This window comes from Rhamphochromis sp. 'chilingali' (assembly GCF_963969265.1).
Source record: "Rhamphochromis sp. 'chilingali' genome assembly, chromosome: 10".
In the NCBI taxonomy this organism is placed as follows: domain Eukaryota; kingdom Metazoa; phylum Chordata; class Actinopteri; order Cichliformes; family Cichlidae; genus Rhamphochromis; species Rhamphochromis sp. 'chilingali'.
The window spans coordinates 39,167,930-39,192,964 of record NC_137937.1 but is presented as its reverse complement, the minus strand read 5'-3'; the positions used below and the strand labels follow the sequence as shown (position 1 = coordinate 39,192,964).

Below are 25,035 nucleotides of genomic sequence, written 5' to 3'. Positions count from 1 at the left end.
GTTTCCTGTTGATGGTCAGCAATAACCTCTTCAGAAGCCATCCTTTTCCACTCTGCAGAGCTACACACACACACACACACACACACACATAATAAAATGTACACACTCTATGATTTCACAGCCTTTAACTGAACGAAGTCTCAGATGGAGGGACGGGGGGATCACGGGGACACCAACTGGGTCTTCATAAACCACCTCATTTGAACAGTGCAGGTGTGTCAGTGTGTGTGAGGTCACTGCAGGTCACACTGAGCCTCTGTGTGATGTGTGGACTCGTGTTTCTGGAGGAGCTCTACTCCTCCTGTGGATCCTGGTCACACTGCCTCCAGACCCACCTGAGACCCACCCGACCTGATCCACACGAGCTCGTTTTCATTATGTTGCACACCTGCACGCTACTTCTACCTGTCACTTTGCTGCTGGGTACCTGAACTCCCCTGATGAGGGACAGTAAAGGATATTTCTGAGCTGCTGTACTCACTCTCACCAAACTCCTGCATGAACTGAGCACAAACAGCTTCTCTCACAGACGTTTCTAATAAACGTGGCCTGGGGTCATCAGGTGGTCACAGGGTGGCGGTGTTCTGAGAAACCATCCTACTGACAAAACGTCCTACCTGTATTATAATTTGACGGTGACTTGTGAATAAACCTACCCCTACCATAACCATAACCATAAGAAGTATCCTGGCTGGGTGAGAGAAAAAGAAGTTAATCGGCGTTGGTGTTGTGCATGCGCCGCGTCTGCGCAGAAACATTGGGATGTCTTTTCAGGTAGGATGGATTCCCACAACAGCGTCACTAACCATCATACAGGCGCTTCATCAACATCAACCCCGCCCCTATCGCCTCAGACCCTGTGTCAGGAGGCGGGGACTGAGGGCAGAAAGCATAAATCAGATTGGTCCTTAAACGCCTCGCTGCTGTGACATTGAAGAGCAAAAAATGTGTATATCAAGAGCAGAGTAACCTGATTACTTCTTATCCTTATTGCTGTGGACTACACGTTGAAGTCAAGTTGTCTTTATGTGCAGTGGAACCAGAGGTCAAAGGTCAGAGGTCTGTTTGCACACACACAGAAAACCTCTCTCTGATAGATCCTCCTTCTCCTTCATCTTCTTCTGCTGCAGCTTAAACTTCACTCCGCTCTCCACCTGTGGAGCTGGCTCTGACACGTGACTCAACGCGGAAGCGGAAACACAGCAGCGAAGTGGCAACAGCTGAGAAGCCCAGCAGAGATCGTCTATGAGGGCGACGCTCCGCTCAGAGTTTAAAGAGACCGGAAACGGCTCCGGAGTACGTGTTCACCGAGAGCTGCAGGAAGTGCAGCAATGAACAAACACATTAAAAACCGATCAGTGTTATTGATCACTGATAAATATCAGACAACAGTGAGAACTCTTAAAAAACATTTTTATTGACTGAAAACATTGCACACAAATTCTTTGTGGCCTTTTTAGGGTCATTTGTAGGTTCTCACGGGTCTTTGCGAGTCTCTGAGTTGGTTTGTGATGTTATTTCAGTCAAAGCTCTGATATATTACCAACGAGCATTAAGACCAGGATTCTTTATTAAAGGTCTGAATCTTTTTGGTCATGCTGAGCTTCCTTGTTTAACGGTTTGTGTTATTTTGTGAGAGCTTGCGCATCATTTGTGTTGATATCTTTGCTAAAGTTGTATTATTTGGTAGAATTGGTTTTAAAGCCAGCTTTTATCGTGTCCGTATGGCCACGCGGGCTCTTGCACTTTCAGTAGTTTCATTCGAGCGTGGTGCAGCTCCGGGTCTAGTTTTTCTCTCGGAGTGACACCTCTCGCCTCATTCTTCAGAGCAGCTAACAGCGCGAGCTAATCCGGCTAACAGCTAACGGCTAGCTAGTGGCGCTATGATGGCGGAGCTGGTGCAGGGACAGGCCTCGATGAACCAGCCGGGGCTGAAGTCAGAGGGCCTGGCCGATGTTTTGCAGCGGGCCCGGCAGGTAACAACTCCACCCGGGCTCAGCCCACACCCGTTCCGGGCCGAATCGGGTCGTTTAGATCGAGCCAAAGCACTTTTATCGGAATTGTCCGTGTTTTGCTGCTGCTACTCGAACTTGTACCACACACACACACACACACACACACACAGTTACACTCACACACTCCGCAGCATGCTAACTAGCTAGAAGCAGCTCGGAGTTGGACTTGTGGCCGCTTGTGTAAACTTTTCCGGTGCTGACACGCTCCGGGAGAGAGTTTGGGGGGAGTTTGCCGAGCTGTCACCCGGAGGGGAGCGCGCTGGGACGGCGGAGGGGAGACGAGGGTGGGGGGGAGCGGGAGAGAAGTTTGGCCACACGTGTCACTCCGCCAGCGGGCAACCTGTTGGGCTGCGAGGGGCAGAAAGGACGCGGGTCACCGGGGTTACTGCGCCTTCTGCCCCCGTCGAGGGTCTCCTGCAGGCCGGGGGGTGTCTGTACCGAGTCCTAGCGGTTAATGGGGGAGACGGGCCCCCTCCCCCCCCAGGCTGCTGTTTACTGTAAGTTGGTTAGAAAGTAGGCTGGCGTTACGCAACAGCCTGAGAGCCATATACAGGCAGGAGGTGTGTCTGCGCCTATAGACAGACAGGTTCACCCTCCTGTGTCTGCGTGCACCTCACTCTGCACTTCTGCCTGCGTGCACCACATCTAAGAGTCAGCCTCAGGTAAACAGACAAGTGAGCGTGCCCTTTAAATTGGCACCCTGACCTCTGAGTGCCACCCCAGCCAATCACAGCCTGCTCCCCCAGGACTGACTGAAGAACTCCTCCAGGCACCGGTAACTTTCACCTGAAGACCTGAGAGCTCACAAAGTCACAGCGAGTCTGTCCGGCGATAGTTTCCCTGTTAATGGGTCTGTTTTATTGGACCAGAAACAAGCCAGTGCCACAGGTGTGTTCCTCCAGGTGTCACTGCGGTGACCTCAGGTGTGAGGTGCACGCAGTCTGCAGGAAGTTGGATCATTTGTGTTTTACTTCCTGTTAGTGTGTTGTCTCTTAAACTCCCTTAACTCTCAGCCACACTCTGTCACACTGGGTAAAAACATCCGTCACTGCCCGCTAACACCTGGCCTGGGGCGACGCTTGGTGGGCGATGCAGACTAACCAGGCGCAGTCCTCCGTGTACAGAGTGCTCGGCGACTTCCTGGCAACCACCAGTTGCTAAGGAAAAATGTGTTGAGTGGTTGCTGCTTGTCATCGCGTAGAATTGGTCATGAAACGATGCTTTACCAAAAACCTCGGTGCGATTGCTTTGGTTACCAGCACGTTGATTCGATCGTCTGTAGTTTACATGCTGCCAACCTGTCTGCAAACTCTCACAAAGCGAAGTGTCTCAAACGGGAAATGTAGAACGCTCGTCTTCAAAGTAAAAGCTGTGCTTTTTGTTAGTGATAAAGGATGACTTTTACTTTGAAGGCAAACGTTCTACATTTCCGGTTGGTGTCGCAGTGTATTTAGCGTCTTCCATCAGCCAGCTCGCTGATTTGATGGTGATTAGAATTCCCCCCCCAAGTCTGGTCAAAGTTTAGCGCCACCCTGTTCCTCTGATGATGGTTTACACCAAGCGAACCTCCACTAAAGAAACTGCAACACCTCCAGCAGATGGTCAGGAATCGCACACTTCGCCTCTCATTTACTACGTAGGAAGTGATGTCACAGTGTTACCATACTGAACTGTGGAATCACTTCTTCTTTTTGAGTGCAAGTGCTGCTGCTGACCAATGAAATCATGCTCTGGAAATGTGTGCACTGGTGATGTTAGCTACGTTGTGCTAACTCACAACGTTTGTGTGTATGTGTGTCAGATGTGCAACAGATGTGTGAGACATTTAAAACGTGACTGGATTTTGAGGTTTGTGACTTGATGTTTGTGCGGTCAGCGTTTAGCTCCCTCTCGGTTTTTCGGCTGCTGGACTCGTGGCTGCTCTCGTGTTTTCTCTTAATGAGTAAATTTGTTGATGTGTTCATCCTGAGAGCAGTCAGCAAGCTCTTATTTTGAAAAGTCAGTTGTCGTTAACCAGTTGTCCCTGGTCCTTACGAGTAGGGCTGGGCGATATGACCCAAAATTCATATCTCGATATTTTTTAGCTGGATGGCGATATAAGATATATATCTCAATATTTTTTTTTTTTAAAGCCATAAGTTAAGAACAAAAAGAGAGTTCTTAGTCACACTGTGTCCCAGATGTCACACGGGCACTTTTATTTACATACAGCGTAGATGTACATGAAGAAATTACTCAAAAATAAATTATCAGCATTTATTAAATAATCATGGTCCATAAATAAAAGAAAACTATGTTCTTTTTGTGCATAACAAAAAGCTCACAATTGTGCAGTCAAAATGTAAACTAACAGACGCTGAGCATAATAACAAAGAGACTTCACAGCTGCACCACGTCTCTGAACAGGAGCCATTTGTGGTCCTTATACACACACAGTACGGTAATATTACGTTGAAGCACAGCACGTATCACTCCGCGAGGCTCCTCCTCGGTAGCCGTAATCATCCGACAATCCATCAAGCGGTGCAGCTCCGTAGCTTAGCAAAGTCATATTAAAACATTTTTTGACAGATTGCTGAGCGCTGTGTACCACATAAAATCGGTTCGCGGTCAGTAAGCACAACCAGAATCCATACATAGGGCGCACTGTCGAGTTTTGAGAAAATGAAAGGATTTTAGGCCGTGCAGCCCGGTTAGCGCGGTTAGCTCGCTAACACGTTGACGCCGTCCAGCCCCACGCACGGGGCGATCCGCGGTAACTCGCTAACGGAGATTTTCCGCTTTCATCTTGTCATTGCCTGCAGATGAAGCTATGGCGGAGGGGCAGTTGTGTTCAGTGAAGGAGAGGCGAGGCCGAGTAACGCAGTGTAGAGACAAAAGTGGACGAAAGAGAGGCAAACCTGCAGCTCCACAAGTATAATTATAACGTAACATAGACTATATCGATATAAACGATATTGTCACATCTTATATCTCGCATGAAAATATATCGATATTTTTAAAAAACTCGATATATCGCCCAGCCCTACTTACGAGTAAGTCACGACAGTCCTTCATGTCATTAGCAGCTTTTCGTCCTTTTGTTGGAGGCTTCTCCTCCTTTGTGCCGCACTCCAGGTGTGACGGTAACCTTGGTTCTGTTCTTCACACCAGAACCTGCAGCAGGTGAAAAATGGTTCATGAGCAGAACTGGGACCATTTGGAGAATAACGTGGAGAAGAATGAGTGTTCGAGCTCAGGAGAGGCGGTGGGGGAGCCTCTCCTGAGTGTGGAAATCTCACCACTAATGTCAGTAGATTGGAATTATTTAAGTTCTGTTTTCTTTCTCAAAGTTTAAGGGCATAATCTTCGCTGTGTTGGCTGCTGAAAGACAAACAAATCTAGCTGCTGTTGATCTCCAGTGAGTGTAGGCTTTCAGCCTGCTGTGTACCTCAACTGTCCAGGTGTGTTTACTCTGGAGGCTATAACACTGTCTGAGAGTACGATACGAGCTCACTTCTGTCCAATGACGCTGTTTCTAGCCTTTGTTTAGCCTCAGGTAGCTTCTGTTAGCTGCCGTCAGCCTCTGTTAGCTGCCGTCAGCCTCAGTTAGCTGCCGTCAGCCTCAGTTAGCTGCTGTTAGCCTCAGTTAGCTGCCGTCAGCCTCAGTTAGCTGCCGTCAGCCTCAGTTAGCTGCCGTTAGCCTCAGTTAGCTGCCGTCAGCCTCAGTTAGCTGCCGTCAGCCTCAGTTAGCTGCTGTTAGCCTCAGTTAGCTGCTGTTAGCCTCAGTTAGCTGCCGTCAGCCTCAGTTAGCTGCCGTCAGCCTCAGTTAGCTGCTGTTAGCCTCAGTTAGGCGCAGTTAGCCTCAGTTAGCCGCAGTTAGCCGCTGTTAGCCGCAGTTAGCTGCCGTTACCGAAACTGCCTTCGAAGTGACTATAAAATAGTTGGAGTTTGATGGCTGGTGAATAAAACCTCACACGATGTGAAATCACTGGGAAAGCATGATTCTTTAAAAAAAAATATTAGCGTAATGTTAGCAGTTGTTGATGTTTAGCTTGTTAGGTGTCAGTTGACCAGAGATGGGAGGGTCACATGTCTAATCTCCTGACAATAAGTTAGTGCAGCATTATCAGGAGTAAATGAGCACGTTTAGTGTTAGAGCCCTGACCACAGTTCAGCAGACGAGGCTTGAGCTGAGGAGGAAGAGGACGACGCCTCTGTCAGGTGTCGGGTCAGAAACCTTTGTTTAAAGTTTGCACGTTTCAGCTGAGAGAGTTTCAACGGATTATTTTCTTTACTAGCTGTCTGCGGCTCACCTTTTACAGGTAATACTGTGAGGCTGTGGAGCACTGTGAACAGGTGTGAGCAGGTGCAGCAGACTGACTCCGCCCACTGGACTATTTTTACTGAGCAGCAGATTTTTCTTTAGTCTTTATCAGGAAAACACTCAAGGTTTCCTCTGTGTGCGTCTGTCTCTCTCTCTCTCTGTGTGTGTGTGTGTGTGTGTGTGTGTGTGTGTGTGTGTGTATTTAATAGTATTTGCAGTCTGCGTACCGTCAGTTCGTCCTCTGAAACAAACAGTTTTAGCTCCTCCCCCTAAATGGCAGCTGAAGTCTTGATGTCATTCCCTGGTTTTTTGTGGCCTTCTTTATAGTTTGATGAACATTTTCTGGGTGTTTGTGGTAGAAGAACATCTATGCTGGACCCTGAAGAAGATGATGGATGTGTTGAGGAAGGTTTAGTCTCCCAGGTAGAGTTGTGACGTTTGAGCCTCACGCCTTTAAAACGGCTCCACCAAATCTTTGTTCTTCACACCAACTGTAAACTTTAATGAGCTGCAGCTCTGTTAGAAATATCTGCGCCCAGTCAGTCGAGTGCGTCTGCAGCCAAACCGGGCGCCTTATTAGGAAGCCTCCTGGTTTAGGGAGTGAGGCTGAGCTGTGTCGGCCTCTGGAAACAGGCTGCATATGAAGACACGTCGGCCTGCGCTCGGGCGGCCGACCTGCTCTAAAGCAGAGGTGCTGTTGGACTTTCTGCTGACCTGGGACCAGTTTGGGGCCTAGTCTTTATCCTGCTGTGGTTTTGGACCTGTGTACTGTAAAAACTTTACTGTTCTAATTTTAGTATCGCTGTTAGTTTCCGGCCGCTCACGTGTGCCGAGCTGCTGTGAACAGATGCAGGTGTTACAGCTGTTTCTGCCATGTTCACAGATGGTGGGCAAGCTGGGCGGAGAAGGGATGTCTCACCTCAACAGCTCCTCAGTAAGTGTCGAGCCCTCGCTGTACTACCCGGGCCAGAAACGACCAGGAGAGGATGGAGGTAAGAGGCTCATACACCCGCACTCCACCCGTCAGACTGCTCAGTGACAGGACGGCCGTGACGTTCCAGCATTCAGCGAGTTCTTATGAAAACACTTTACAGGCCGTCTGTGGATGTAAGAAGGGAAACCTGCTGTAACTGCGGCCCGACTGAAGCTGCAGTGACGTATTTTTATTTTGTTTAATAAACGACGGCGGGAGAATAGCGTGTCTGTGCTCCGACGTGTTCCCGTGTTTGCCGCACACGTCATGCCAGTTCGATTCTCGCTGTTCGCTCTGATGATCGGCGCCGTCACATCAGCCTGACGTCTAATCTCTGTCTCTGTCTCCCAGTAGGTAACCAGCTAGCAGCCATGGGGCATCAAAGGTACGACCCGCAGCTCGTATTGATCACACTCACACACACTCTCTGTGGTGTGTAATGATGCGTGTGCAGCTTCATATTCTTGTTTGCAAATCGACACGTGTGAGGTCGTGGAGGTGCACCTGTGTTATAGATCTGTCCTCCTGCAGTCTGCATCAGAATAATCACTTATTGACACACACACACACAGCCATGCGTGACCAGGATGCCGATGTGTGTGTTTCTGTGTGTGTTGCAGGGTAATCACAGAGGATTACAAGGTCCCTGACAGGATGGTGGGCTTCAGTGAGTATGACCTCTGACCTTTCGCTGGGCTCTCGAACCTTTACATAGAATATGCGTGTGAACCTGGAGCTGTTCCCCTGTACTGTGCTCTGCAGGCGTCCTGGTGTCTGTCTGTAGTCTCATTTCTAGCGACCAATCACATCTGAGCAGCCTGTGGCTGTGTGCAGGTAAACAGGGGGATGGTATTTGCATCGAAACCTTTCTCACAGAGACTAAATCCTCTCCTCAGCCAATGGGCTTCCAGTCTGATGGTAACCTGCTGTCTCGGCGTTTTTACTGAACCTTTCCTTTGACTCAGAACTGCGACGGTTCTGGTTTGTCTGGATGCAAACCCCATAAGTCAGACGTTAATGTCAGAACCAGAATGTGGGTCCGAGGCGCCGTTTGGCCTCAGAAGCCTCGAGCACATCAGCTGAGCCAAGTCTCATTTTCCTTCCCGGTACCTCAGAGGAAGCAGGCTGACGTCAGTGTGTTTGACCTGGAGTCACGGTCCTTTACTTACTGCATGTACAGAAGCAGCAGGTGGATGTTCCTCTAATTACGTCTGTCCTCCTCCACCTCAGTTATTGGCAGGGGAGGAGAACAGATCACCAGGATCCAGTTGGAGTCGGGCTGTAAGATCCAGATCGCTCCCGGTGAGTTCAGCGCTCCGTGTTTTTACGTTTCCTCGGACCACGGAGAGTCCAAACTTCTCCGTGGTCCCTTTGAATTAAACGGCCTGACGACTTACCTGACGCATGCGTGTTTCTGCAGAAGGCGGGGGTCTGATGGAGCGGCCGTGTTCTCTGACGGGGACTCCGGAGAGCATCGAGTGAGTTAGTGAAGCTGGAGCTGGCGGAGCTGCAGGTGAAGCGACGCTCCCGCTAAACTCTGTCACGTCTGGCTGTTTTCAGGCAGGCGAAGCGGCTGCTGGCCCAGATCGTGGACCGCTGCAGAAACGGTCCGGGTTTCCATGGCGATGGAGAGGGCGGGGCCTCGGTGCAGGAAATGCTGATCCCAGCCAGCAAGGTGGGGCTGGTGATTGGCCGAGGAGGAGACACCATCAAACAGCTGCAGGTAGATTCACGTCACAGGTTCAGATCAACGGGGGGGCTCTCGCTCAAGGAAGTGATGTCACTGCGAGAGGTGAAATGAATATGACAGCTGACATGGTTCCGCTCACTGTTGGGTCTGCAGACAGACATGTTTCCAAGTCTTTGAACTTTAGATAAACAAGTTTAGTGTTTCTTTTACATAATTATAATCATTTAATGACTCAGAGTTCTTTGTAGTTATTTTATGGTAAATGGTCTGTATTTGTATAGCGCTTTTACTTGGTCCTAAGGACCCCAAAGCGCTTTACACTACATCCACCCATTCACACACACATCCACACACTGGTGATGGCAGCTACATTGTAGCCACAGCCACCCTGGGGCGCACTGACAGAGGCGAGGCTGCCGGACACTGGCGCCACCGGGCCCTCTGACCACCACCAGTAGGCAACGGGTGAAGTGTCTTGCCCAAGGACACAACGACCGAGACTGTCCGAGCCGGGGCTCAAACCGGCAACCTTCCGATTACAAGACGAACTCCCAACTCTTGAGCCACGATCACATCGTTTTCACTTTCGTAACCCTGCTGAGGAGAGTTATCTGTGCTGGCTGGTGGAGTGTGTACGTCCTGTTTAGAGCGTTCGCCATGAAATCAGGTGTTTTCCTTTTATAGAACAAATCGTGACGATCGTGAAGCAGGAACGTTTGTAGGGTCAGGACTGAGGTGCCGATTGAATAACAGGGTTTCAAATAGCAGGAAATGTTAGTGATGTTAACTGCTCTGGTTTTCAGGAGCGAGCTGGAGTGAAGATGATGATGATCCAGGACGGCCCGATGCCAACGGGGGCCGACAAACCCCTGCGCATCTCCGGAGACCCGTACAAAGTGCAGGTACGCCGGCGAGTACTGTCCAGGAGTAATCGTTCTGCAGGACGATAACTGTGACGCAGACTGCTGATTTATTACTGAGCGTCAGTGAAGCAGGAGCCGTCAAAGGACGAGCTGAGGACACCTGGAGCCAAGTACAGCAGCTGCGTCCTAATGAAATGAGACCATGTGACTATCTGCAGCTTATTAATACAGGGAAACTGACCAGTTACAATCATCTAAAAAACATCCTGATCTGATTCTTTTCACTACAGATTTGCTGTAAAGTGTTTAGTGAGGAAAGATTTACCGCTGAATCCACAAAGTTTGAGGACATCCTGTAACAGGATTTGTCAGTGGAACCTACGGGCGGATTCAGGGCTCTGATTTGTTGGATCTGTCATGGGTTCCTCCGAGGTCCTGGGCTGGTTCGGTTTAGATGATCCTTAAAAGATTTTGGCTTTCAATGACAAAAGGTTACTGATCGAATTGGAGACTTGAGGTCAAGCAGAAAGTTGGTAAATATTTCGATGCTTTTTAGTTCCATCCTTTGAGGCGGGGCTAATCCCGGGCCGTTTCCTCCTGCAGGCAGCGAGGGAGCTGGTGTTGGAGGTGATCCGGGAGAAGGACGGAGACTTCAGATCGGGTCGCAGTGACTTCGGCGCCCGACTGGGAGGAACCAGCCTGGATGTATGACTTGGGCAAACAAGCGTTCCTGGGATGGTTGTGTTTAGACGCCGTGCTGATCTCTCCGTCTGTCCTCAGGTTCCCGTTCCCAGGTTTGCTGTCGGCATTGTGATTGGCAGAAATGGAGAAATGATCAAAAAGATCCAGAACGATGCAGGGGTCCGGATCCAGTTTAAAGCAGGTGTGTCATGCTTTGGCTCATTACGTGCTGAATCTTTCTGAATGTGAGCTTCGAGTCCGCTTCGTTCTGCAGCTCCTATCATCACATCATCCATGAACACCAGTGAGCGGCTTCCACCATGATGTGGACGCGTCAGCTGCTTCTCTGCACTTTCCTGCTTCATCATCTTCAGTGCCGTTATTGTGAACATCATCCTGGTTTCATCTCTGTCATATTTAAAGCTGTTAGTTTGTCCGGCTGCTTTTGGAGGAACAAACGCTCAGATTGACTTGACACACTGCCTTTCTTCTGACTAGCATTAGCTTACTAGTTGACTTCTTGATGGCTACCGTAGCAGCTAGCTGGGAACCGTTAGCTTGCTCTTTAACTTTGTCCCCATTTAATCCTCTGAGGCGACGTATTTCTTTGCAGGTAAGCTAGCTAGCATTAGCAGAGAGACAGCTCAGGCTGGTTAGTCTGATTTTGTGTTCACACCAGTTTAATCCACAGTTCAACTGGTCAGTGTGAGTTAATCATTTTATTACAGTGCTTGTTTACACAAGTGTAGAAACAGATAAGCAACGGACTTTCTGTTCACACTGCTGAGGATTTGACCTCTGACCTTTTAGATGATGGTGTCAGTCTAGAACGTGTTGCCATGGTGATGGGTCAGCCGGACCGCTGTCAGCATGCTGTCCACCTCATCAATGAACTCATCCAAACAGCACAGGTAAACACACACACGTTGGTTTTTCTTCTGAGCGGGGACCTTTGTTTATGTTCTGCTTCATGGGTCCTTTTACATGTTGCTGTTTTCACAGGAACGTGATGGTTTCGGTTCAGCCTTGCGGGGCGGGCGGGTCAGAGGTCGTGGTGATTGGACTATGGGCTCTCCTGGCCCCCTACAGGAAGTGACATACACCATCCCTGCTGACAAATGTGGCTTGGTCATTGGCAAAGGTAGGAAACTGAGTCTGCTTAGTCTGGTTAGAAAACTGAAGGTGAGGAAGACGTTCACACTGCTGTCGTTTGTGTTTACCAATGTGTTTACATTAATGCAAAGGTCAAGGTTCAAACGGGTGCCTGAAAACCTTGAATATGCTTGGATTTCAATGTTGTCTGTTCAAGGTTTGAAATGTGCGCCCTGCATGACCGCACTAACATGCTGCAGGTTTTAATGACAAATACAAATCATGGCTCAGATAACAAGGGTGCAATCCGCCTGAAACGCCTGCAAACAGGATTTGCACCTTTTCACACTGGGGCAGTTTGTGTAAGTCCGAGTGAATCATTTTCCACATTGTGTGCGTTACTCAAGATAATCATAACAATTATTATTACTATTTTTGTAGCTAGCAAACTCGTGAGATGGATGATTGACATGCACTGAGTGTGATGCCATACAGCAGCGCCAGTATAGCAGTTAGTTACGGTGATTTATGGAACATGCTGTGAACTCAGACTGAATACGGTTGTTTTCCCCCTGAACAGAATAATAATAGAGCGTGTCTCGTTTTTAAACACAATCTAAAGATCACAGCAATCTGAGGAAGTTTCACTTTAATCCACGTGAACGAAGCTGCGTTAGCTCATTGCAGCAGAAACTGCGCGACGTGGATTGGATGAGTAACATGATAATGATCTTATAATCCTGTCACTGTGCGTCTTATTTTGGTGTTTTGGTCCTGAGTGTTTGTGCTGTGAGCAGACGTCCTGCAAACATCAGTGAGACACATTTTAACCCCACAGTACCAACAACAGGCGGCGCAGCCTCATTGACTCTATTTAAAAACCTCTTACAGCCCATCAACCTGTGTGTGTGTGAGAGAGTTGGAGGTCAAGAGGGTCGAGCAGCAGCCTCCAAATTAAAAGCCACAAAGAAGAAGATGTCAAGTGCAGCGTGTTTAGACACCATATGGCCTGTTTGTGCGCGCGCACACACACACACACACACACACACACACACACACACTCTTACTTTGCACCACTTTAGAGGACCCCGTGTTCGTTTCCTCTGATGAATTCTTCGTGCTGACAGTCCCCCCACACATTCAGACCTGCTGGTTGTGAGGAGCAGCCAATCACAGAGGTGGAGGATGAAGTGAGGGGCTGCGCCGGCCCTGATGATGGGTTATTAATGCAAAACTACTGAAACAGAATCCAAGAATGAAACAAAAGAAGAGGTGACCTTTAACCTCTAATTATCAGGGTTATACTCAGGGTCAGACTCAGAGCTGATCAGATCTAGCAGGCTCCACTGTGTTCATGTGGAAATGAGGTTCAGTATGGAGGTTGGCCCCGCCCCTCCCCGCCCCTGGTTCTGCTGGAGGTTTCTTCCTGTTAAAAGGGAGTTTTTCCTTCCCACTGTCGCCAAAGTGCTGCTCATAGGGGGTCATATGATTGTTGGGTTTCTTTGTATTATTGTAGGCTTCAGACTGACAGCAGCAGCTCTGAGTCGACACATGTCCTCCTCCTGGTCTCTGCCAGCAGGTTCGTGTTTCCTGTCCTCATCTTGACCATCCTGCTGGGACCAGCTGTACCTGTGAAGCCCCCCAGGCTCCGTGGCTAATTACACAAACTGAAATTTAATTTAATAATTTTCCCAGAATTAAGCAAATCAGATAAAATCCTCAAGTCAGGTTTAAAGTTAAAGTCGAGGTTTTCAACTTCCATTTATTTAAACTAGAGCTGGGCGATTTTTTTCATATCACGATATGTGTTTTTAATTTCAGGCGATAACGATATCTATCACGATATCAGCCAAATAACTATATTTGTAAGATTTAAATGTGCCGTTGCTCACAAGTAAAATGTGAAATAATCAGCAGCTTGTTTTTATTTAAATATTTATTTCCCATAATAAGTTCAACAGGGTAGATGTACTTAGGGAACATGAGACTTTTTCAGATAAATAAAGGCAAATATTGCAAACTACACAAAAGGCAGCCGCTAAAGCGTTTAAGTTTCAAAATAGAACAAACAAAACAGACTAAATTGTCAATTCCACTTAGAAACAAAATATTAATTCTAAAAATAAATCTTAGTTTGTTTTACAGAAGATCAGACAAAACTGACTAACTTTTGTCAATATCAAATAAACTGAGAACTAAAAGGAAATTCTCGACCTCTCCTTGTTGTGTAGCTGAGCTTTTCAAACAGTTGTAACAGTTACTAGTCTGACAAAAGCCGAATGACGAATCAGCGCTTCCAGTCAGAGACTGAGCTGCACCGCTTTATTGTATTTCCAGACTTGCTTTCGGCACATTTACAGTGCAGCTGCTCTGTTTTTGTCAGACTTGAAATAGCAGAAATACCTTCACACTACGGAGCTTCTGTGGCTCTTCCGTTCGACAATCTCTCCGGCGTTGGAACCATCGTCTGTTTTCTCCTCGGTAACCTTCGGTCGCGCTCTCGGCACACTCATTTCCTCCGTTACCCGGCGGCATGGCGGCTGGCTGCTTCCCAAACAAACACACGTGCGGCTTGGCACTTGTGCTGTACGCAACAAGTCACGTGACGTGACACTGCGGCTGTGATTGGTTCGGCTCTGCGCTACTTAATTTGGATTGGCTGTTTTTTTTTTTTGTTTTTTTTTTAAGAGGACAAGAGCGGTGAGGCCTATCTCAATAGTTTAATTTTTCTATCGAGAAAAAGTTATTTCACAATACATATCGTTATCGTTCTATCGCCCAGCTCTAATATAAAGTCACATAGACCGACATGTCCAAGAGTGCTAAGCTAACCCAGCCATCGAGGTCATCCCCTGATTCCATGCAGCATCCTGCAACATGATTTTACTTTGAGTGTAAACACATTAAAATCCCACCGATGAATGAAGCACGTCTGTTTCTGTCAGAAACAGCGAAGAACAACAGGGTCTACTCTTTTCTACTCTGAGCGCTTCTGAGCGTCTGTCGGACGCTCCCAACATCTTCATCCGATGGTTTCCACCTGAGCTTTGTCGCGTTTTCCCAGCAGTGACACCACTGAGCCCTGCTGAAGGACTCACCACCTCTGCACAGTCCTGCTGACCCGGGGCCGCCCCCGGCGCTCATATTGATCAGCTGTGTGAATGACACCTGCTGTTTGTGTCTGCAGGTGGAGAAACCATCAAGAGCATTAACCAGCAGTCTGGAGCTCACGTGGAGCTGCAGAGGAACCCCCCACCCTCCACTGACCCCAACACCCGGGTCTTTACCATCAGAGGCACCGCCCAGCAGATGGACCTGGCTCGCCAGCTAATAGATGACAAGATCGGGGTATGTAAAACAAGCGCACCTCTGTAGATGCTTTATCTCGAAGAACGAGCGCTGACCTGCGTCTCCTCCCACAGGGTTCGGGTATCATGAGTAACGGAGGGTTCGGCTTCAGCCCCTTCACCCAGGGTCCCGCTGCACACCAGAAGTAAGAGTCCTCAGATCTTAGCGCACGCTGCCGTCACACAGCACATACGTCCGTGATCCACGTCCCTCAGAAGCAGGAAGGACGCTGCACCCACGGAGCGAGTCCAGTCCATGAGTGGGCGGGGCTGCTTTGGTGTTCTTCTACAGTGGGGGTGGGGAAGTCCAGGCCTGCAGCTTTTAGATGATCGCAGCTGATTTAAAGGAGCTCCTCAGGCCTGGAGTTCCCCACCCCCGCTCTGAGTCTGAACATCCTGTTGTAATGATAGCCAGCTGCGCTCTGATTGGCTGACTGTTAAAAGGCATTGCTAACTTCACTGCAGGTAAATGTGATACCTAACAGGTAGTTTCAGGTAACCATGGAAACTAGGGCTGGGTATCGTCACTGATTTCTGGAATCGATTCGATTTGAATCAGGGAAATTTTGCCTCAGACAGTCAGAAATATTATAACTCTGATCACTTATCACTGCGTATCTATATTTTTATATCTACAAAACAAAGCTGATACTGTGGAGGGTAAAGAGGGAGGGAGGGGGAGGGAGGGGGGGAGAGCTGTGCATGAAGTGAGATAAGATAAGATAAGATAACCTTTATTAGTCCCACACGTGGGAAATTTGTTTTGTCACAGCAGGAAGTGGACAGTGCAAAAGTTATGAGGCAAAAATTAGAATACAATAAGAATAAATACAGTACACAGCTGTACAGAATAGAATAAAATAAAATACTATATACAGTAGAATAAAATAAAATAAATATACAATAAGATAAAAATAGAATACAAATACAAATACTATATACAACTGAGTAAAAATACAACGATGACAGAAAGGATTATTGCACTTAGTGTTATATCGTGGTCGAAGCAAAACAGCAAAACTCAGAGTGAGTTCATGACGGTGTTTATGTGGAGCGTAGTTTGGATCAGGTTCAGAGATAAACTAACAGCTTCAGAATCGGCGCAAAAAGGGCGTGAACACAAAGCTCGACCCGCCGAAACGTCAGAGTCAGCGAGCTGTCGGCTTTCAGCCCCGAGCGTGTCCGTGCCGTCGGTGAGAAAGTCACAGCTCGCTGACTCTGATGCGTCGGCGCTGTGTGTTCACGTCTCTGTGCAGAGTCGTGTTCCTGCTCTCAGTCACTGTTTCAGCTGTTTGGTGGTTGTTGAAATGTTGTGAGGCTGAACCTGAGATTCTGGCGTTTCGGCCAAAATAAAATCGATTCAGGATTTTAATGAATCGATTTCACGCCATCCAAGCCAGAGTCGATTCTAATCGATGATCAAAACCCTAATGACGTGACGTTCTCTAAACGAGCAGTTCCACGCTCTGCCTCAGGGGGAGTGAGGGCGGAGGCCATGTTTGCTGTGGGCGTGCTCCGTGATGGCGCCGTGTGATGACGGTTCATGGAGAATTTCAAGAGCTACGAGTGTGACCTGTTTTCCTGTGGTCACGATGAAAACCTTCGCGGTCCACACACGTGACGTTTCCACCTCCAACACGACCACGGCAGCGCCGCAGGCCCGTGTAAGTCTGAGGCAGCTGTGGGCGTGGCTGTGGGCGCTCCGCCACATCAGCTGATTCGTTTAACTGTCCTCTGCATTCTGTCGCGTTCGTTTGTCTAACGGCCTCATGCTGAGACGCTGATGATGATGGACGTGTGTGTGTGTGTGTGTGTGTGTGTGTGTGTGTGTGTGTGTGTGTGTGTGTGTGTGTCTTTGACTCAGCCAGCTGTGTGTTAAACACATGTTTTTATGCAGCTGTGGGAGTGGGCAGACCTTCCTGACCGGCGTCTGGGGAAACACCTACCAGACCAGCTGGCAGAACCCAGGACAGCAAGACCCAGGTACCACACACACACAGACAGACAGGGACGGACACACACAAACACAGGGACACACACACACGGACACACACACACACACACACACACACACACACACACACACACAGGGACACACACACACGGACACACAGACACACACACACACACAGACACACACACAGACACACACACATGGACAGGGACACACACACACAGACAAACACACATGGACAGGGACACACACACACACACACACACACAGACAGACACACACAGACAGACAGGGACGGACAGGGACACACACACACACAGACACACACACACACACATGGACAGACACACACAAACACAGGGACACACACACACGGACACACACACACACACACACAGACACACACACACACACACACACACACACAGACACACACACATGGACAGGGACACACACACACAGACACACACACATGGACAGGGACACACACACACAGGGACACACACACACAGACAAACACACATGGACAGGGACACACACACACAGGGACACACACACACACACACACACACAGGGAGACACACACACATGGACACACACATGGACAGGGACACACACACACACACACACACACACAGGGAGACACACACACATGGACACACACACACACACACACACACACACACACACAGGGACACACACACCCAGCCTTTGTTTAGTCTAGAAGCTAAGACTTGTGTGTCCCTGTGTGTGTGTGTGTGTGTGTGTGTGTGTGTCCCTGTGTGTGTGTGTGTGTGTGTGTGTGTGTGTGTAGGTCACAGTATGGCTCAGACAGGACAGATGGACTACTCTAAAGCATGGGAGCAGTACTATAAGAAGCTAGGCAAGTCAACAGACACACAGAGCTGTGACAGAAACATATTTTGTATATGAATGTGTGATGTTTATGTATCTGAGCTCCGAGCAGTGACATTGACTGTGCGTGCGTCTGTGTGTGTCCAGGTCAGCAGAACCAGCCTCAGAGCTTGATGACAGACTACAGTAAGGCCTGGGAGGACTACTACAAGAAACAGAGTAAGACGTGTGTGTGTCATGTGAAGCTCAGTGCTGGGAAGGTTACTTTTAACATGTATTCCACTACAGATTACAGATTACATGCCCCAAAATGTATTTTGTAACGTATTCTGTTCCGTTACTCAATGAGAGTAACGTATTCTGAATACTTTGGATTAGTTAATATATTACCTTGTTTTTTTACAACTACATGAATGTCCTATTGCTGTGTGATTTATTACTATTACTGAAGGTTACTCTCCACACCAATACCAGCTAGATGTTTAAATCTTAATATAAATGAGTAACAGTAGGTGGACATTAGGTAAGGCTGCACTTTTTGCAGCGATCTCGTATAGAAAACTATTCGGCGCGTATATACAGTGGGGCAAAAAAGTATTTAGTCAGCCACCGATTGTGCAAGTTCCCCCACTTAAAATGATGACAGAGGTCAGTAATTTGCACCAGAGGTACACTTCAACTGTGAGAGACAGAATGTGAAAAAAAAAATCCATGAATCCACATGGTAGGATTTGTAAAGAATTTATTCGTAAATCAGGGTGGAAAATAAGTATTTGGTCACCTCAAACAAGGAAAATCTCTGGCTCTCACAGACCTGTAACGTCTTCTGTAAGAAGCTTTTCTGTTACCTGTATGAATGGCACCTGTTTGAACTCATCATCTGTATAAAAGACACCTGTCCACAGCCTCAAACAGTCAGACTCCAAACTCCGCCATGGCCAAGACCAAAGAGCTCTCGAAGGACACCAGGAAAAGTATTGTAGACCTGCACCAGACTGGGAAGAGTGAATCTACAATAGGCAAGCAGCTTGGTGTGAAGAAATCAACTGTGGGAGCAATCATCAGAAAATGGAAGACATACAAGACCACTGATAATCTCCCTCCATCTGGGGCTCCACGCAAGATCTCATCCCGTGGGGTCAAAATGATCATGAGAACGGTGAGCAAAGATCCCAGAACCACACGGGGGGACCTGGTGAATGACCTGCAGAGAGCTGGGACCAAAGTAACAAAGGTCACCATCAGTAACACACTACAACGGCAGGGAATCAAATCCCGCAGTGCCAGACGTGTTCCGCTGCTGAAGCCAGTGCATGTCCAGGCCCGTCTGAAGTTTGCCAGAGAGCACATGGATGATACAGCAGAGGATTGGGAGAATGGCATGTGGTCAGATGAAACCAAAGTAGAACTTTTTGGTATAAACTCAACTCGTCGTGTTTGGAGGAAGAAGAATACTGAGTTGCATCCCAAGAACACCATACCTACTGTGAAGCATGGGGGTGGAAACATCATGCTATGGGGCTGTTTTTCTGCCAAGGGGACAGGACGACTGATCCGTGTTAAGGACAGAATGAATGGGGCCATGTATCGTGAGATTTTGAGCCAAAACCTCCTTCCATCAGTGAGAACTTTGAAGATGAGACGAGGCTGGGTCTTCCAACATGACAATGATCCAAAACACACCGCCCGGGCAACAAAGGAGTGGCTAAATACTTTTTTGCCCCACTGTAAAACAGGTCCGCGGCTCCGAACCGTAGTAAAGGGACCTCTGGCTAATACGTCGGGTTCGTGTCGGGCTCGTAGCTGAAAACTAGCTTCACTTTGTTGTCTGGGTCGACTTTGCTAGCGAGAGACAGAGAGAGGCGTTGAAAGACTCCAACGGAGCTTATTGTTTCAGAGGAAACACGAACACAGCGTACAGTCGAGTCTTAATAGCTTACTTACAGCTGGACTACACTGCCCACGAGGCTACATTCTTCAGGGCGATGCCTGTAACACTCTGCCTGTTGCCTTCTTATTAAGTCATTTTTTGAACAGTAATTTTTAAAAATATTTCTTCATGTCAGTATGCGGCCACATGTAGAGGTGACGTGGGCCGTGAGATTGAGACACAGACATTGGAGCCTCTTAATGCGTGTTTTGTTTGGGTTTCCACCGGCATGGAAACCAAAAACAGAGAGGGCATAGCCGAACATATGAAACGGGAAAAGACCGCCGTGTAATCCTTTATTTCAACAAAGTAACTGTATTCTGAATACCACCTTTTTAAACTGTAACTGTAACAGAATACAGTTACTCATATTTTGTATTTTAAATAGGTAACGGTGGTTCATGTACTCTGTTACTCACCAACACTGGTGACGCTTCAGGCTGTTCCTCCGTCTCAGAAAGAAAAGTCACTTCTCTGCGTTTCTCTCTGAGCGGCTGTCAGGTGTGCGTTACAAGTTGAGCTAAAGAACAAAGGTAGGCGTGCACAAGTGTGTGCGGGGCAGCAGGCAGCTGACAGTTCCTGTTTTTACCTGTGCTGCTCCTGCTCAGGGACATTTGTAGTGTGAAGGTCAAGTTTGGCCTCATTGCATGTAAAACTATGGGCTCAAAATGTGGTCATAAATATTTTGTACTTGTAAAAAAGATTTGTGTGTGGACTTAGAAAAAAACCCCTGCAAGTTACAAGTACGGATTTTTGACCCTATTTTTCTTCCTTTCATCTGATTGGTCCATGTCATGTCAATCACAAATGTAACAATCCAATCAGAGAACAGATGGGTTTGGCTGTCGAGGGGCGCTTTTTTGAACTGCAGGTCCTTGAAGGGAATAAATGCCCTTTTACATGCCAACCCAGCGTTTTCCTTCATCACCACGAAGGAAAACAGTCTGTGGTCGTCCGAGTTTGGTGATTTTTGTGTCACAGGTCTACGTGTTTAATACAGGGACTTCCACAGCCTTTTCAACAGCGCTGCGGACCGCGGGGTGGGGGCGGGCAGTGTTTTGGAAATGACAGTCTTCATCACAAAGCTTTCTTCGTTATGAATTAGCATACATGTTTTTATTGAACATTTGAAGAACCAGCAAGAAAAACAAACTCTTGTAGAGTACATAAAGTCAGAGATAGAAAAGACAAGGAGCAGGTGCATCTAGTACAGGTAGAGCTGCTGCAAAAACCCACAGAGCCCAGCAGCCAGCGCAACAAATTCTGGATCCTTTGCTTTTAGTTAGCAGTTAGCATTAGCAGCACATCCTGCGTCCGATGTGAAAGGACTTTTATGCTGCGCACTGTGACTCACAGCAATGGTCCTGGGTCAGCCCTGACTTTGTGTTAAACTAATCCTAAAGTAATAATGGTATTTCTAACCACTGATATAGCACAACTTTATCCTTTCAACAGCTACTGAAAGTTAGGGGACCTAGCTGCTATCGGATATTTATATAGCGATCCTCCAGCTTCAAACTGTATCACCCTTCAAGGACCTGCAGTTCAAAAAAGCGCCCCTCCGACAGCCAAACCCATCTGTTCTCTGATTGGATTGTTAGATTTGTGATTGACATGACATTGACCAATCAGATGAAAGGAAGAAAAATAGGGTCAAAATCCGTACTTGTAACTTGCAGGGGTTTTTTTTCTAAGTCCACACACAAATCTTTTTTACGCACACAAATCTTTTTTACACACACAAATCTTTTTTACGCACACAAATCTTTTTTACAAGTACAAAATATTTATGACCACATTTTGAGCCCATACAAAACCAGCTGATTGATGAACAACATCACACTACATGCGTGTGTGTGTGTGTGTGTGTGTGTGTGTGTGTGTGTGTGTGTGCGTGTGCGTGCAGCTCAGTCGTCTCAGCAGAGTTCAGTGCCAGACTACACTGCAGCATTAGCAGAATACTACAGACAGCAGCAGCAGCAGCCCTACCTGTGGAACCCCGCCCAGATACAGGTAACACAGGCGCCTTCTGCTTCACAGCGATGTCCTCCTCCCGTTTGTCACGACGGCTAAATGTCACTGTCACTTCCTGTCTCCTCAGGATCACTAGAGGCTCCTCCCTCACCGGCGAAGGCCTCGGATGGTTGTCGATGGCGTCCGAATCGGGGTTTCCTAGCAACGCTCTGCCGCTTCCTCCTCCTTTTGTAGAGAAAAACTAAGGATTAACTGAAAAATCACGAACTTTCTTTCTGTTTTTTAACCTTACAAAGTCGATATTTTGTCAGGCAGATGTTTTTGGACTAGCCTCCGGTCTCCCGCGGTGTAGACCTGGTTTTTCTTTGTTTTTATTTTTTATCAAACTTGAATTTCAAGATGTATCCGTGTGGCTTTGAACAAAACGAAATCCAGTATAATCTATATTTTGTCTAGTTTTATTTTCCAATAAGAAAACGGTATAAGGCTTAGCAGTCTTGAGTATGAAAATCAGATATTAATATTATTATTATCATTATTTTGGTTATGATAATGTTTTAAAGCATGCGTCAGGCTGTGTGTTGACTCAGTTTGTTTTTTATTTTGGCATCAAACCGTTTTAATGACATCGGATGGAAATGTAAAGTTTTTGTACTAAATCTGCTCGCTGGGTCTGTTTCTCCTAATTTTACCTGTTCAGTCGCCAACTTGGAGGTGCAATGATGCATTACTGTTTTCTTTTGGTTTGACCATAGCTCTTATTCTTGTATCTTTATAGTGATTTCTTTAGGTTTTTATGATGTAACAATGAATAAATAGCGACTTGTATTGCGTTGTCTAAAGCCAGATCTCTCTGTGGTCTAACGCTTTGTATTCTCACACGATTTAACCTCCAGTCACCGCCACGTTTTCCTGCCTCCGCTTTTATGACCGAGTCTGGGAAGATAAGTTTTCTTTGAGTGAACTTTATTATTGTTGTTGTTGGTCGCATTTCTATTTTCTGATTTGTTTTTAGAGGAAATTTCAGGAGCTGATCAATGAAGTTATCGATTCCGTGTTAGCTAAACAAACGTGTGTGTTACCTCAGCTGTGTGAATGTTTCTGCTAGCTGTGCTTCGTTAGCTAAGTGGTGCCTGTTAGCTGAATGTAAGTAAATGGAAATGCTGTCCGAGCGCTACGTTAGCTGCTGTGGGGTTGTTTGTTTTTTTCTATGCGCACGTTACAAAGGCTAGCTGAATGAATGTGCTAACTGAACACCGTGCTTGTCTGTTGTGTGTTAACCAGGTGTCGGGTAGGTCTACAAAACCACGTTCCCAAAATTGTTCTCAAGATCATTTATGCCTAAGGTCACATGTTCCCAAAGTTGCTTCCCAGTTTCCAGGTTCCTAAGTTCTCAGGCTTCTTTGTTCCAAGGTTATATGTTCCCATTTTTGTTCCCTAGGTGCTTTATGGTTAAGCTAACCTCTAAGCCTCGTTTCCATCTCAGGAAGCGCTAAGCTTATTTCAAGTTCCCTGACATGTCGGGCAGTCTAACTAAAAGCCATACAGGGAACAGAAAATCCCTTTCACAGGTTCCAGCAGTCGTCACGTTGTGTGGCTAACGACTTACATTACGTATAGCTGTGGGGAACGTAGCAGTAGTGACTGTTTGGGAACTTGGTGTTACTCTGCGCTCGTGACGTGTTGCACAGACTGTAAATAACGACTAATAACATTTAACCTGATGCAGATCGTGGAGATTTTGTAAACATTTTAGAGGAAAAGTATATTAGAAAAGTAGAGCTGTACGGGATAATGTCTGAACGTGGAAGCATGAGCTCTCACACTGTTACTGCTAAATGGTGTAATCTGATGTGTTAGCAAAAGGCCAAAAACAGCGTTTCTAGGCTGAACGCCCATCTGTCTCATTCAACCGCATGACTAGCATGAACGAGTGACTCTGTAAATACGACTTTAATGTTCGTTAGCCAAACAAACTAGCCGGCTGCTGTACATTAGCTGTATGTTCTGTTTATATTAGGGCTGGTTTACACTTCAAAATAAATGTACAATTGTTTTGTTGCTGTTTTATACTTGCACAGATTGTAAATGTGTTTTTTTGTTTGTTTTTCAAACGCAGCCGGACTTTGAATCTACTGATTAGTTTCTTTAGCGTTAACATGCAGTTAGCAATAAAATTGTTTTGTGCATAAATTCACATTCATTGATACTTTTTAAAAATGTGCTCATCTGTACATGTGCTACACTTAGCGTTAGCACTGTTGAACGTTATCAGCTAAGCAAGTAGTAAGGATTTAATCTGTGTGTTAGCTGAACGTTTAGCTAAACTTTGCGTGCGTGTTAGTGTATGTGTGCTAGCGCTGTGTGCTGTTATAAGTTTTGTTTGTTAGCTGAGCGTTTAATGAAAATGTGTGCGTTTTGGCTCACTTTGTGCGTCGGCTCGGCGCTGTGTGCGTGTTGGCAGAGCAGTTCTCTGAACGTTGTGCGTGTCGGACCACAGAGAGGTTTGTCTTGTTGAGGGAGATCTGGTTGTCGTTGAATCAGTGCTTCTGCTTCGTGTATGTGTGATGATGATGATGCTGATAATAATGACGATAATAATGAGTTCTCCTGTTCAGGGGTCTATTTAAATCTGTTATGAATATTCATTTTGTCGATGTGATGATATGGTTTGTGTAAATTTCCACTCTGGCGGGTGCTCTCCAGTTAAAATGTACTTTGTTAAAGATGATATTGTTTAATTCACGTGTCGTGTCTAACCGAAGCTGAATATGTGTTATATTCTCAAGACTGCTAGGCTAACTGTCTCTCTCTCCTCGCCTGTTCCCGTCTGGATGCCGCCACCTTCAACACGCCTGTAATTGGACCAGACGAGCTGAGCGTTGTCGTCACAGGCGTGTTGAAGTCCCGCAGCTCGTTGTTGTGGCCCCTCCGAGGCGTGGGGAGCTATAGTGAAGGGGTTAACCCCCCCCCCCCCCCCCCCGGAGTTGTTAACGGTGGAGCGGACGCCGGCCTGGTGTCCGGTTCTCGCAGCGTCTCAGGACCTGAACCGGACACGACGCTCGCTCCACTCTGGCCTAGAACTTCCCAGTCCCGATCCCGGTCCTGAAGGGGGGACGGGGAGCTTTTTGGTTTTATGGTTTCTGTTGTTTTTCTAATGGACAGACGTCCTAACTGTAACCTGCAGATTTTTCTATTAGATTCTATTGACAGATAGAGTTGTGTATGAACCCGAGCCACGAGACTGTCGGTGGTCGAGGATGATGATTAACATGAGGGTTAATAAATGGGCTCATTCTTTCTGACTGTGTCTTTGTGACGTGCATTCACATCAAACATTCAGCTGCTGAGAGCT

General features: G+C 47.1%; 1 protein-coding gene across 4 annotated transcripts; it reads left to right on the top strand.

The window, feature by feature from the left end:
- The first annotated feature begins 1,818 nt into the window (after window positions 1–1,818).
- LOC308404295 (far upstream element-binding protein 3-like) lies at window positions 1,819–24,838 on the top strand. 4 transcript variants are annotated; one of them, XM_080894285.1, is made up of 19 exons: window positions 1,819–1,976; window positions 7,205–7,313; window positions 7,646–7,679; window positions 7,915–7,961; window positions 8,525–8,596; window positions 8,715–8,772; window positions 8,855–9,017; window positions 9,788–9,886; window positions 10,451–10,552; window positions 10,628–10,730; window positions 11,339–11,439; window positions 11,531–11,669; window positions 14,808–14,968; window positions 15,043–15,113; window positions 16,865–16,950; window positions 17,736–17,804; window positions 17,924–17,995; window positions 21,613–21,719; window positions 21,808–24,838. In XM_080894285.1, exons 1-19 carry the CDS (start codon window positions 1,884–1,886, stop codon window positions 21,814–21,816), a joined length of 1,695 nt encoding a protein of 564 aa, XP_080750411.1. In that variant the 5' UTR covers window positions 1,819–1,883; the 3' UTR covers window positions 21,817–24,838. The 4 variants fall into 4 exon arrangements, with proteins under 4 accessions (XP_080750411.1, XP_080750410.1, XP_080750413.1 ...); XM_080894284.1 differs by having other exon boundaries at window positions 16,832–16,950; XM_080894287.1 differs by lacking the exon at window positions 17,736–17,804 and having other exon boundaries at window positions 7,649–7,679.
- Window positions 24,839–25,035: the final 197 nt, after the last annotated feature.